Here is a 13,111-nt window from a genome sequence, read left to right on the forward strand (position 1 = left end):
TCCAGTGTGAAGTTGTTATTGAGTAAGGTAGGCTTACAATGTGATGCAAAGCAAAATCAAACTGTGACACAAGTGCTACAGGAAAAGAAAAGCTTTATCTGTGTGGTGAATCAGGATGATGACAGGTAAAACCCCAAAACCAAATCTGTTTTCCTAACTGGAGATCCCGGGAAAATTTTATGGAGTCAGGTAAGAGAAGCTGAGGTATGGACACATCAGTGTGGCAAATTATAATTCGCTGGCCCATGGCTGCTGCTGGGTTATATATTGATTAATATGAGGAAGGATCAAGTGGATGTTGTACTCTCTTGTCTGATTACAAGAATTATCCAGTTCTTTCTAAAGTTACCTGGTTCTTCTCCTTCCACTTATGCTCCAGTATTTGTTTCTGTTGTGGCAGAAAGCGTTGAATTCTGGTTCTGTTGTGGCAGGCCACAGCTGTAGGTTATAAGCCTCCTTTTTGTGTATGTGAGGCCTGACTGGTCAGCCTTGATGAGTTTGAGATTCATTTAGTCCAGCTTATGGTAAAGCCTGCAGAAGCATCTTAAACAGTGATTTAACAACCAGCTTTATGGTAAGGAACCTATTGCTTAAAGATTGGAGGAATTTTCCGAAAAGAACAAGGAAGCACACCTGGGGCTTTCGATGTTTCCAGGATTTCAAGAGGAGACAACAACCAGTTTCAAAACAGCAGGAATATGAAGTAAAAATGAATGAAAATCAGTACCTAATGAAGGAGTGACAAAGGAAGGAAAAAGGCCCATTTCATAATGACCTTGTTTTTATAGTGTGGATTTCAAATTTGGTAAAAGTGGCATTTTATGGATGATCTTTACAGAAGCAGAAGCACCCTGAAGAGAATAGCCTGCTTGTGTATCTGTTTAATATCAAAACCACACAAAAGATTATTTCAAGTAATTTTTGCAACTGGGTATTTTGGTTGTGTATCTCTGATAGGGTTTATCTTAGAGACAGATATAACTGAAGAAATCTTAATATTTAATACTTTTAGTGACAGTATTGGCATTATTATATTCAATGTGATATATAAGAAGGTAAAGCAAATGGATAGGTCATTAGGAACTGACTTTCAGCCTGTTAAAAGGAGATTTAAGAAGCTCAAAAAACCTTGGTAATGTTTGATGTGAAATTTTAAAAATCCATATGAATTCATTTTAAAAAATCGACTTTAGGTTTTCACACTGAGAGGGTCTAGATACAGTAGCAGTGAATATCTATAGTACCCAGATTGTGGTGTTTGCAATTCCATCTTTCATTTAAAATATATACCCCCAAAGTACCAACACCAACTACCAAGCCTGCTTACCAAAAGATATCAACCTGAAAGGCTCCAGTTTATGTGCTTACTTCCGGAGGTAGTCAGTACAGGGCATATATGCCAGATGACCTCATGAGGAAGATTTTAGACAAATCTCAAGCATGAGAAATTCTAAAGATGATTTGTTTTATAAACATCTTGGGGAGAAAAGTGATGATGTTGGGATTTAGGGAAGATGTCTGATATAGATCTGGAAATATTTTAGAGTGATAGTGATGTGTATCTGGTTGGGATCTGAATTTGAACAAGACAGGCATGTAGTATGGTGTTGGAAAATATGTAATGAACTGAGTAATATTACTGTTAATTTTGTTAGTAATAGTGGTATAATGGTGATGTTTTCCACCTCCTGTGACTCCTGCATCCTGTATCATGGTACTTGAGTTTAAGTTCCAGCCCCTCTTCTCATGCTGGCTTTCATGCGCACCCTGGGAAGCCTCAGATAACATGGTCCCTGCCACTCAATGTGGGAGACCTGGATTGAATTTCCAGCTCCTTACTTGGGCCTGTTGCCACCCCAGCTTTGCAGGCACTTGAAGAATCAACCAACAAATGGGGCATCTCTGTTTTTCTGTCTGTCTCTGTGTCTATCTGCCTTTCAAATAGATAGAATTTGTATCTGTCTTTGTCTCAGAGTGTTTGAAACTTTGACCAAGACAGTACACTTGTCCCTCGGTATTTCTGGAATGGACATTGGTTCTAGGAGACCTCAGGTATGCTAGAACCTTAGACAAACTCCAGTGTTTTATATTCAGCAATGTAATATTTGCACGCTCCCATATATAACCCCCACCATGAATCTCTAGATGATTTTCATTTACAGTGTAGATGCTGTATAAATGATTTTATACTGTGCTGTTTAGGAATAATGATAAGAAAATTAGTCTACATTTTCAGAGCAGATTCTTTTTTTTCTTTTTTAAAATATTTTGATCTAAATTTGGTTGAGCCCATGGATACAAAATGACATAGACCCAAAGTGCATTGTTAACTCAACTTGTGATCTGTGCCATATAGTAGCATATTCTAATAAGTTATTGTTTTTTCTTTAGAATTTATTTTAGTTGTTTAGTTTACCTCTAATTGAGTATATTTTTGTTTTATGGCCAATGCTATGCTAAGTGTATTAGAGATGACTTCAAGTCCCAGGAAATTCGAGTCCGAGGATATCTTGTGGACATGTTAACACATTGAACTTGTAAATGAGCTTATGTATTACAAGCTTAAAGTGAATATTGAACCTTTAAAATATGATGCAACTTGTAGTTTAAAATGATAATAATGTTCAGTGAGGCCATTTACATTATGATTCTGAGTTTAAGAAGGTAAATAATGTAGGAGTGTGAGCTATGAGAAGTAACCTTTTTCTGTTTGTGGAATCTTTTTTTTGGGGGGGGGGCCTTTTGATCTATTGCTTATGCTTTTGTTCTGTTCTTTTTTGTAAGACAATCTCCCATGTGACAGTGAACTGGTTAATGGCTGTAATAACCATGGCTGAGCCAGTCTGAAGCCAAGAGCCAGGAGCCTCATGCTGGTCTCCCATGGGGCTATCAGGACCTCAGGTTCTTGAGCCATCAGCTACTTTTTCCCAGGTGTTTTATTAGGGAAGTAGGCCAAAAGCAGAACAGCCAGGGTTCAAACTGGCAACCAAAGACACCGGCATCTCAAGCAGTGACATAGCCCACTGTGTCACAGCATCTGCCCCCACTTACGCTTTCTTGTCATTTCTTCTTATCTGATTTCCCTCATATAAGTCAGTTCTTGTAACTCTATTTTAGCAATAATAAATAAAGGAAATGATGATGTTGATACTATCATACTTTTGAAATGCTAGTGTATGCTGTAAGTCATAGACTTAAGACTGGAATTAGAAGAACATGATTGATGTCTACTGTACAGTATGAACCAGGGTTTGAAGAGGGGGCAACTTGTAATGAGAAACCAAAGATACAGCTACCAAGGACTTTTGGAAAGGGGCAGGTCAGAAGGCTCCTCTTAGAGATAAACAACTCATTGCTTGTCCCGGAGGTTTTACGCATTTGGGGAACCTTATTTCATATCAACTAAATACCTTTGGGTTTCTGGTTTACTGACTAATCTCTCAGACTTAATCTTGGACCAACTGCTGCCTCACAGGCAGAATGCTTTAACAGAATTGTTCTCAAAATGCTTAGCTTTTGCCTGTCCCAATGATCAAAATATTTTTGAGTTGCCACCAATGTATGTTACAAAATTACTTCATTTGTCTCTTTAGGTTGGCAAACAAACAAGACAAGGAAGGCGCTTTGGGAGAAGCTGATGTGATTGAATGTCTGTCTCTGGAAAAGTTAGTCAATGAGCACAAGTGCCTATGTCAAATAGTAAGTTTTTGTGTGTGGCCTTTTGAAATATGTTTTGTGTAACATACTTTTTATAAAGGTAATAGACAATTAGAAAGGTTCTATTGAAAGCACAGTAGTCTAGCGGCTAATGTCCTCACCTTGCATGCACCTGGATCCCATATGGGCACCAGTTCTAATCCCCACAGCCCTGCTTCCCATCCAGCTCCTGCACCTGCATGGAAGACCCGGAACAGTCTTGGGACTCCTGGTTTCAGATTGGCTCAGCTCCAGCCATTGTGGCCACTTGGGGAGTGAATTATCAGGTGGAAGATATTCCTCTCTGGCTCTTCTCTGTATATGTGCCTTTCCATAAAAATAGGTCTTTAAAATTTTTTTTTAAAAGTTAGCATTCTGTTAAAAAATCAGTTTCTCACTCTTTTTCTTGATATTATTTAATAGTATCACATTTTGTTTTCTATTTCCTTGTTTCTGATTCCTTCAACTCTTTTTGTATTTCTAGGAATTTTTTCTTTATGATATTGCTGATGTGACCTGTAAACTATTTTAGCACATCATGCTATTAATTTTGCAAAATGGGAAAGCAATTGTATAAATATGAATTTTAAATGTATGAGATTTGTAATGAGTTTTTAAAAATTTTGTCAGGAGAGTTGCCATGCAATCCTGAGTAATATGGATTCAGTCATTTATGCTGTATCATAAACCGGTCATTAGGTTGTCTATATTTTATGCATGCCCACTACGAATCGTTTGGTATAAAATTAAAACTTCCTGTTATTTTTAATAAGTGGAGCATTTTTATTCCAGCAGTTCAACTTTGATTGCAACAAGTTATAAATTGTAACTAGTACTATCAACTTCTTATGTCTCTCCTAGTTTACAGATATGGCCTGTGAAATATTTCAGTTTCCATAACTCACAGCTACTGCCTGTGAAATATTTGAATTTCTATGAAGTATCAATATTTGTGATAACTGTACAGGTGTATATGTACCATCATGACTTTAGATGGGTTAGGGTTTTTTTTTTTTAATGGGTTAGTTTTGACTTAATGATTAAGCTTAACAGTTTACAGATACATTTGTTGGAGAATTGCAAATTTTCATCTTTTGTCAAATATTTTTGTTTTAGGAACCTTGCTCAGCAGTATTAGGATATGGGAAAAAAATTGACAAGTCCATTAAAAAAGGCCTCTATTGGTTGCTACATATTATTGCAAGAGACTTTGATGCCTTAAATGAACGCATCCAGAAAGACACACTAGAACAGCGTGCTCTTGAGGAACAAGAAAAGCGGGAAAGGGCTGAGAGAGTGCGGAAATTGCGGGAAGAAAGGTAAATACATTAATTTTGTGTCTTGATGCATTTGAAGAGTTATAATCGTATGAAAACAATTTACTTTTGTCAAGTCAGTATTTTTTATGTAAATGAATTTATTGATATGCATTCTACTATATATATATATGTATAATTTTTTTTGACAGGAAAAGTCCTGGTTAATTTCTTTCTTTTTTCAAAATATTTTTCATGATACAGTTCCTTAGGCTCAGGGATTTCCCCTTCCACCCTCTAAAATTCCATCCCCCACTGTTCTCCCCTGTATTATTGTGGTAGTGTAGTCCAACAGCAGTCACAAGTCCATCATTCTGCTATTTAAGTGTATCCTGACATTGTAGGTATAGACAGTGGTATAAAGTCCAGCATTATATTGACAGGATATATTTAGCAGTTCCATTGGGAGTTCTTCTTTTATTTAGAAGTTGAGATGTATACTAAATGTGTCTCCTGTTCACGGTATACTTGCCTCCATTTTACAGTTCCTCTAGATAAATGTATGTACATACATGCTTAGCTGTATATCGATCTTGTATCTTTTGCCTTATAGTAGAGAGAACATATATTTGTCCATTTATGCCATTGCACACTGAAAGTCAGTCATAGGAAATATAATTTTTGTCAACCTCTCTGTAGTTTAAATTTCAAATGACTTATCTTTAAATGAGTAGGTTATCTAAGCATTTCTGAATTGCTCAGTAATTAAATGTTTAAATTACTGGGCCCGGCAGCGTGGCCTAGCGGCTAAAGTCCTCGCCTTGAAAGCCCAGGGATCCCATATGGGCGCCGGTTCTAATCCCGGCGGCTCCACTTCCCATCCAGCTCCCTGCTTGTGGCCTGGGAAAGCAGTTGAGGACGGCTCAATGCATTGGGACCCTGCACCCGCGTGGGATACCCGGAAGAGGTTCCAGGTTCCCGGCTTCGGATCGGCGCGCACCGGCCCGTTGCGGCTCACTTGGGGAGTGAATCATCGGACGGAAGATCTTCCTCTCTGTCTCTCCTCTGTGTATATCTGGCTGTAATAAAATGAATAAATCTTTTAAAAAAAAAACAAAAATAAATGTTTAAATTACTAATAATGTTTAAATATGTCTATTATCGAATGTAATAGCTTTATACAATTGTAAGTTTTCATAAATATATTTCAGTCTTTTTTTAATGAGTTCCATTTTCTCCCCTTAAATAATAGGGAACAAAGAGAAGGAGAACAGGCGGAACTTGGTGGAACCTGTGGAGTGGCTGAGTTGGACCCAGAACCAGTTATGGTTAATCCTTTCCAACCGATAGCTTCTGTGATCATTGAGGTATGAATATTGACACATCTAATTTCTGTATATTGAGGCACAAAGATGGAATATGGGAAGTGAAATAGAAAGCTGGGAAATGGGATAGGGAGAAATTGTTCTCCAGAGACATTGCTTATAAAACAAATCAAAAGTTGAAAGACTGATGAACATTTTACTGCCGTTTTTGTTTTTTTTTTTTTCTTCAAATTTATCCTTTGGGCTGGTGTAAAAAGAGAAATATGATTTCAGAAAAAAATGAGGATTAAAATAAAAGTTTAATGTAGCAATTTTCTTTAATTTTTTAAAATCTTTAATGTAGGGAATAATGTATTTCATAGGTACAGGTCCAGTAGATAGCCACATTTCCCTCACTCCCCTGCTGCCCCCAATGCTCCTCCTTCCTTTCACTTGTCTCCATCAATGTTTACAAAAGACATGATTTTAATCCACTCTGTATTCTCAGGCTTAACTAACCACTAATTGTAATAGTCAGCAACTAAAATGTAGGGCAACCACAACTCTACAGTAGTAAAAACACAGGCCAAAAATAGCAATCATACCCTCAAATGATCATTTCCTTCCTGTACATGTTTTGAGTGCTGTACTAGCTGCCACATATCACATAGAAACATGATATGCCGTAGTGAATATATGCCACATTTATTTTGTGCAGTCTTTTCTTGGTGGACATCTGGATGGATTCCATATCTTAACTCTTGTGAATTGAAGTGCGGTAAATGTGATGACACAAATAACCCTCATGCTGACTTGATTTTGTCTGGGTAAATTCCCAGGAGTGGGAGAGCTGGGCCACATAGTGTATCTCTTTTTAAATATCTGTAGACTCTTGTAACTGTCTTCCATTAATGGTTATACTAGTTTATATTCCCACCAACAGTGAATCAACATGCCTTTTCCCCCATATTCTCGCCAGAATTTGTTGGTTTTTGGATGATAACTATTCTCTATTCAGCTATTCTCATACTGAAACATCATCTTGGCTTTCATTTGTGATTTCCTGATGGCTAGTGATACTGAGCATTTTTTCATGTGTCTGTTGGCCATTTGTATTTCATCCTTTGATGAAATTGCCTGCTCTTGTCCTTTGCCTGCTGCTTACCTGGGTTGTTGTTGTTTTTTTTTTTTTTTTTTTTTTTGGAGTTCTTTACAGATTTTAGATATTAATACTATTAGTTTTATGATTTGCAAATATTTTCCTCCATTCTATCAGTTGCCTTTTCACTTTTTGGTGAGTTTTTCTTTTTTAGTATATAAGCTACTTAGCTTGATGTAATGAGTCATTTGTATATTTTTACCTTTATTGTTGTTGTCTCTGGGACTTTTCCAAGAATTCTCTGCCAGTAACAATGCCTTGCACATTTTTCTTGATGTGTTCTTCTAATAATCTAATGGAATCATGCCATAGATTTAGATCCTTGATCCAACTTGATTTTTTTCTAAGGAGTAATATAGGGATCTTCCCTCATATTTTGGCACACACAGATCCAATTTACCAATACTGTTTGTTGAAGAGATGGTCTTTTCTCCAGGCATTGATTTCAGCTCATCTGTTAATGATTAGTAGGCTGTGAATGTGTGGATTAATTTCTGGAGTTTCTTTTCCATTCTGTTGATATTTGTGTCTTTTTTTGTGCCAATACCAGGCTGTTTTGATTATAACTACCTGTTATTATGTCATTAAGGCTGGTATTTTGTTGCCTCCAGCTTTGTTTTTGTTGTTTAAGATTTCTTCAGGTATTCAGGATCTCATGTTTCCATATGAAATTTAGCGGTTTTTTTTTTTTTTGTAGATTTGAGAAGATATTTTTGGTGTTCTGAATTGCTTTGCATGGTGTAGACATTTTGGTGGTGTTGACGTTTATGATCTTTGAATGTTTTTGTAATTTTTTGTTCAGATTTTTCATAACCTTTATTAAATTTGGTCCAAGGTTTTTAGGTATTTTGATGCCTGTTGTGAATGGCATTTATCTCACAGGTTTTTTCTCAGCCATGGTATTATCTGTGTATGCAAAGCTAAAGATTTTTGTGTGTTGATTTTATTTTCTGCAACTTCACCAAACACTTACCTGTTCCAGCAGTCTCTTAGTGGTGTTGTTTGGTTAGGATCATGTCATCTAGAAAAAAGGATAATTTGATGTGTTTTCATTTTCTATCCGTTTGATTTCTTTTTCTTGCCTAATGGCCTTGGCTAAAACTTTCAAATCTGTATTGAATAACATTGCTCAAAGTGGCGTTCCTGTCTGACATTTCTGATCTTAGTGGAAATGCTTCCAGCTTTCCTCCATTCATTGTGATGCTGGCTGTTGGTTTATCACATATTGCATTGATTGTGTTGAGGAAGGTTCCTTCTGTATTCAATTTGATTAAGGTTATTATCATGAAAGGATGTTGTATTTTATCAAATGCTTTCTGTGCCTCATATTGATTTAATCATATGCTTTTATTCTTCAATTTTGTTAATGTGATATATCACATTTATTAATTTGCATATGTTGAATTAACCCTGCATACCAACAATAAATTCCACTTGGTTCCAAGTGAATAATCTGTCTGGTGTGTTATTCAATTCGATTAGCTAGGATTTTGTTGAGAATCTATGTTCATCATGTTCATTATCTGTAGTTCTTTTGTATCTTTTCCTGATTTTTGAGTGAAGGTGATGCTGGCTTCATGTAATGAGTTATAGAGGATTTTCTCCCTTTCACTCATGTTGAATAATTTAAGAAGCAAATAACTTAAAAGTCTGGTAGAAATCAGCAGTTCCAACCTTTTCTTTGTTTGAGGGATCTTTATTCCTGATTCTGCCTCCGTCTTGGCTACTGGTCTATTTAGGTTTTTCTATGTCTTCATCATACAATTTTGGTAAATTTTATGTATCCAGAAGTTTATGCATTTCTTCTGGATTTTCCAATTTATTGACATGTAGTAATTCCTAATGATTTTTCAGTTATCCATGGTGTCCATTGTTGCATCTCCTTTCTCATTTTTGAGTTTATTAATTTGGGGCTTTTCCCTCTAATTGTTGGTTAGCTGGACCAGTGGTGTATCAATTTTGTTTATTCTTTAGAAAAAGAAAAGCTCTTTATTTCACTGGTCATATTTTACATCATTTTCATTTCAGTTTTCTTTGTTTCTTTTCTAATTTTAATTCTCCCTTTCTTAGTAATTTTGGATTTTTTTTTTCTAGCTTTTCAGATGCATTGGTAGACTATTCGATGCCTTTCCAATTTTTTGATGTAGGATTTAACTGATGTAAAATTAGTGCTTAACACTGCTTTTCATGCTCCCCATAAGTTGCAATGTTGTACTGTCATCTTCTAGGAATTTCTGATTTCTCTTTGATTTCTTGTATGATCCACTATTCACTCAGTAATGTATTTTTTTCAATCTCCATGTGTTTGCATATTTTCTAGAGTTTCTTACGTTGTTGATTTCCAGATTTACTCCATTGTGGTCAGAAAAGATACATGGTTTGATTTTGGATTTTTCTAATTTGCTGAGATTTTGCTTTTTGACTTATCATATATCTGTCCTAGAGAAAGCACCATATACTGATGAAAACAATGTATATTCTGCAACTGTGAGATGAAATGTTCTGTAGATCCCAGTTAGGTCTGTTTGGTCCATAGTGTAGATTATGGTGTTCCTTCATTGATTTTCCATCTAGTTTAGCTTTCAAATAAGGATTTGAAAGTTCTCAATACTCTTGTATTGGACTATGTGCCCTGTAGAACCTTTAGCAATTGTTTTTAAATAACCGGGTACATTGTTTTGAGTAATTAGGTACATTCATTATAATCACATATTCTTGTTGAATTTATTGCTGAATCATTGCATAGTGCCTTTCTTTATCCCTTGTAGCAATTTTTCTGTTAAAGTCTACTGATTTGTCTGATAGGTGGCTACCCTCGCTCATCTTTTCTCTCCATTAGTATGGAATACCTTTTTACATCACTTCACCTTCAGAAATGTATGTATATTTTTTGGTGATCTTTTTTCTTGTAAGCAAATAGAAGGGTCTCATTTTTTAATACATTCAGCCAATCTGTATCCTTTAATTAAATAATTTAATCAATTTAAATTCTTGGATATTATTAATATGTGATAATATGGCCCTATTATTTTTTCATAAGTATTCATATTTTGTGCTTTGGGTTTCCTTTATGTATTACCTAGATTTCCCCCCTTTTTTCCATAAAGTTTCTTTCATAATGTTGACTATTATTTTCTTTTTCTGTGTGTTGCACATTCTTAAGATTAATTTATAAGACTGGACAAGTGTTGACAAAATCAGTTTCTGTTTATTTGAGGTCTTTATTTACCTTGAGTGTCAGTGAGAGCTTTGCTAGGTATAGTATTTTGGGTTGGCAGTTTCATTCTTATAGGACTTGGACCATGTCTGCATTTTCTTTTTTCCTGTAGGGTTTCTGATGAGAAATCAGCTGTTAGTCTTACTGGGGGAACTTCTGAAGGTAATCTGGCCTTTCTGTCTTGCATGTTTTACATTCTTTTCCTTGTATTTCATTATTGAAAGCTTGACCAATTTTTGTTAATGTTGTTCTTCTCTGTCAGAATCCTATGTGGTTCTTATACTTGGATGTACATTTCTTTTTCTAAATTAGGTAAGTTTTCTGCTATTATTTTGCTGAGTAGGCCATCTAATTCATTCTGTCTTTACGCACATCAGGAATTCCTAAAACACATGGTTTTGGTCAACTGATAGTGTTCCATAAATCTCAAACATTCTTTTTAGTTTTTCTAAATGTTTTCTTTTGGTTTTTGTCTGTCTGAGATATTTCCAAGGGTTTATTTCATGTTTTACTTATTATGTCTTCTGCTTCACCAAGTCTATTCTTGAGGCTTTCATCTGTATTTTCTATTTGGCATATTGAATTCTGCATCTCTGGTATTTCATTTTGATTTCTGTTTCATATCTGAATCTCAGCAAATACTCCCATCTGTGAATTGTATGGAATTCTTTGTCATGAGTTGTTTCTTGTGCTCATTCTTCTTAGTTTCCACTCATTTCTTCAAACTCTTCATCTTCAGGTTCTAATATTGCAGTACTGTTGTGTTCCTTTTGAGGATTCATATCATCTCCCTTGTTTTTATGTCATATTTATGCATTTATTTTTAGGTATTTGTCAGTACACATTTGTTTTTCTCTGCTTGCTTTAATCTTTGAACTGTGCTTCAGTGGCTCTGTGGAGTGTTTGCTCCTTCAGTGGATATCCAAAGGTGTATGCTGGGTGGGGCTAGGGAATTGTTCTTTGCTCAACAGTGGAGCAGGTATCTAGGGTGACACCCAAGTTGGGCATGGCAGATTTATATTGCTGGCAGCAGGGAGGGGATGATTACATGTGGTGACTTAATCACAATCTCTCCTTCTTCCTTCTTCCAAGCTGATCAGTGCTGTGGGTAGGCCCACTGTGGGTTCAACACCACCTACACAGGCATATGAACGACACAGAGGATCTCTGTGGTTCTCACTGTGAGTGCAGAACCCTCTACAATAACCACTTCAGGCAGTCAGGGTCTCCAAGCCTCAGAAGTCAGTGACTGCGTGGAGACCCATCTTTACCTATACCCTGTCCTGTGGACACAGAATCCTCAGTGTCTTAGCATGTAAGGCTCCTTGAGTCACCGGATAAAGAGGATCTACTTTCAGCCCTGAAAACCCACACCTGAGCTATGAGAGCAGGCTTGTTTTCAGAGCCAGCTGCCTCTGGTTGCTCCTGATTGTTCTTCCCATTAGTCTGATAGGATTGGAAGATGAGGACACCTCAGAGTTCTGAGTGGACCCTCCAGTCCCCTGCAACACATCAGAGCAGACCTAAAGTCAGTGGCACATTTATTGGTCTGATAAAATTCCCTGGTCGCACATGCATGAGAGCTGCCACAGCCTCTGCTGGTGTTAAAATGGCACTCTCTCCTTGCTGGTCACCAGGTGCCTTTGTATGCGGATCAGAAGAAAGAAATATGCTTTTCCATTGTGGGATTAGATGGGAACCCTACCTCTGTAGGGCTCCTGGATGGACTCAAAAGTCAGTGTGGTCTGCAAGGTTTTCCCTCAAGTAATATCTGGTGATAATCTGCTCTCATCTCACTGGAATCTCTTCCAGCCTCTGGCAACAGGAGGTGAGAGTTGTGTCCCTACTCAGAGCTGTGTGTTTGTAGTGTCCACACTGGCCCACAGCATCTCTTAGTTCCACAGAATTTGCACTACAAACTTCTCTCCAATTCTCCTCTGGAAGTGCGCTTTTCCCTCTTTTCTTCACTTACCTTCCCTGGTCCAAATCAGTGAATCTTTTCCATATTCTACTATTTTGGTATTTCCCAACCAAAGTATCAGCATAGTAACTATTTAAAATATATTTTATCATATGTTTCATATAGTAGTAACATACTTTTGCTTATATTGTCTTTGTCCCTAAATTGCTGCTTCTATCTCATCACAATAATACTCATTGATTCATTTGCTTAGATTGATTGATTTATTTTAGAAGCAGAGAGACATAGAAAGCTCTCATCTATTATTTCACTCCAAATACCCACAATGTCTGTTGCTAGGCTGGGAATTGGTAAGTGCTGAAGCCAAGACTTTGAAATTCAATCCAGGTATCACAGTTTGGTAGCAAAAATTGAATGACTTGAGTTATCACTGCTGCCTTCCTAAGTATGCATTGATGGGAGCTGAACTCAGGAGCCAGCCTAGATCCTGGATTCAAGCACCCTGATGTTAGGTGATGATGTCCTTGTCAGTGTCTTAACTGCTTGACCAAACACCTA

At 36.7% G+C, this 13,111-nt stretch overlaps 1 protein-coding gene across 2 annotated transcripts in view; it reads left to right on the plus strand.

Moving 5' to 3' along the window:
- ARL13B (ADP ribosylation factor like GTPase 13B) overlaps positions 1-13,111 on the plus strand; it is a 69,775-nt gene that overhangs the window by 41,797 nt on the left and 14,867 nt on the right. For both annotated transcript variants that reach the window (XM_004596562.2, XM_058661774.1), the window contains exons 4-6: positions 3,594-3,699; positions 4,813-5,015; positions 6,205-6,319. In XM_004596562.2, coding sequence (XP_004596619.2) covers positions 3,594-3,699; positions 4,813-5,015; positions 6,205-6,319 — 424 coding nt within the window. The remainder of the gene's footprint in view (positions 1-3,593; positions 3,700-4,812; positions 5,016-6,204; positions 6,320-13,111) is intronic.

The sequence above is a fragment of the Ochotona princeps genome, chromosome 3, assembly GCF_030435755.1.
Source record: "Ochotona princeps isolate mOchPri1 chromosome 3, mOchPri1.hap1, whole genome shotgun sequence".
Lineage (NCBI taxonomy): Eukaryota > Metazoa > Chordata > Mammalia > Lagomorpha > Ochotonidae > Ochotona > Ochotona princeps.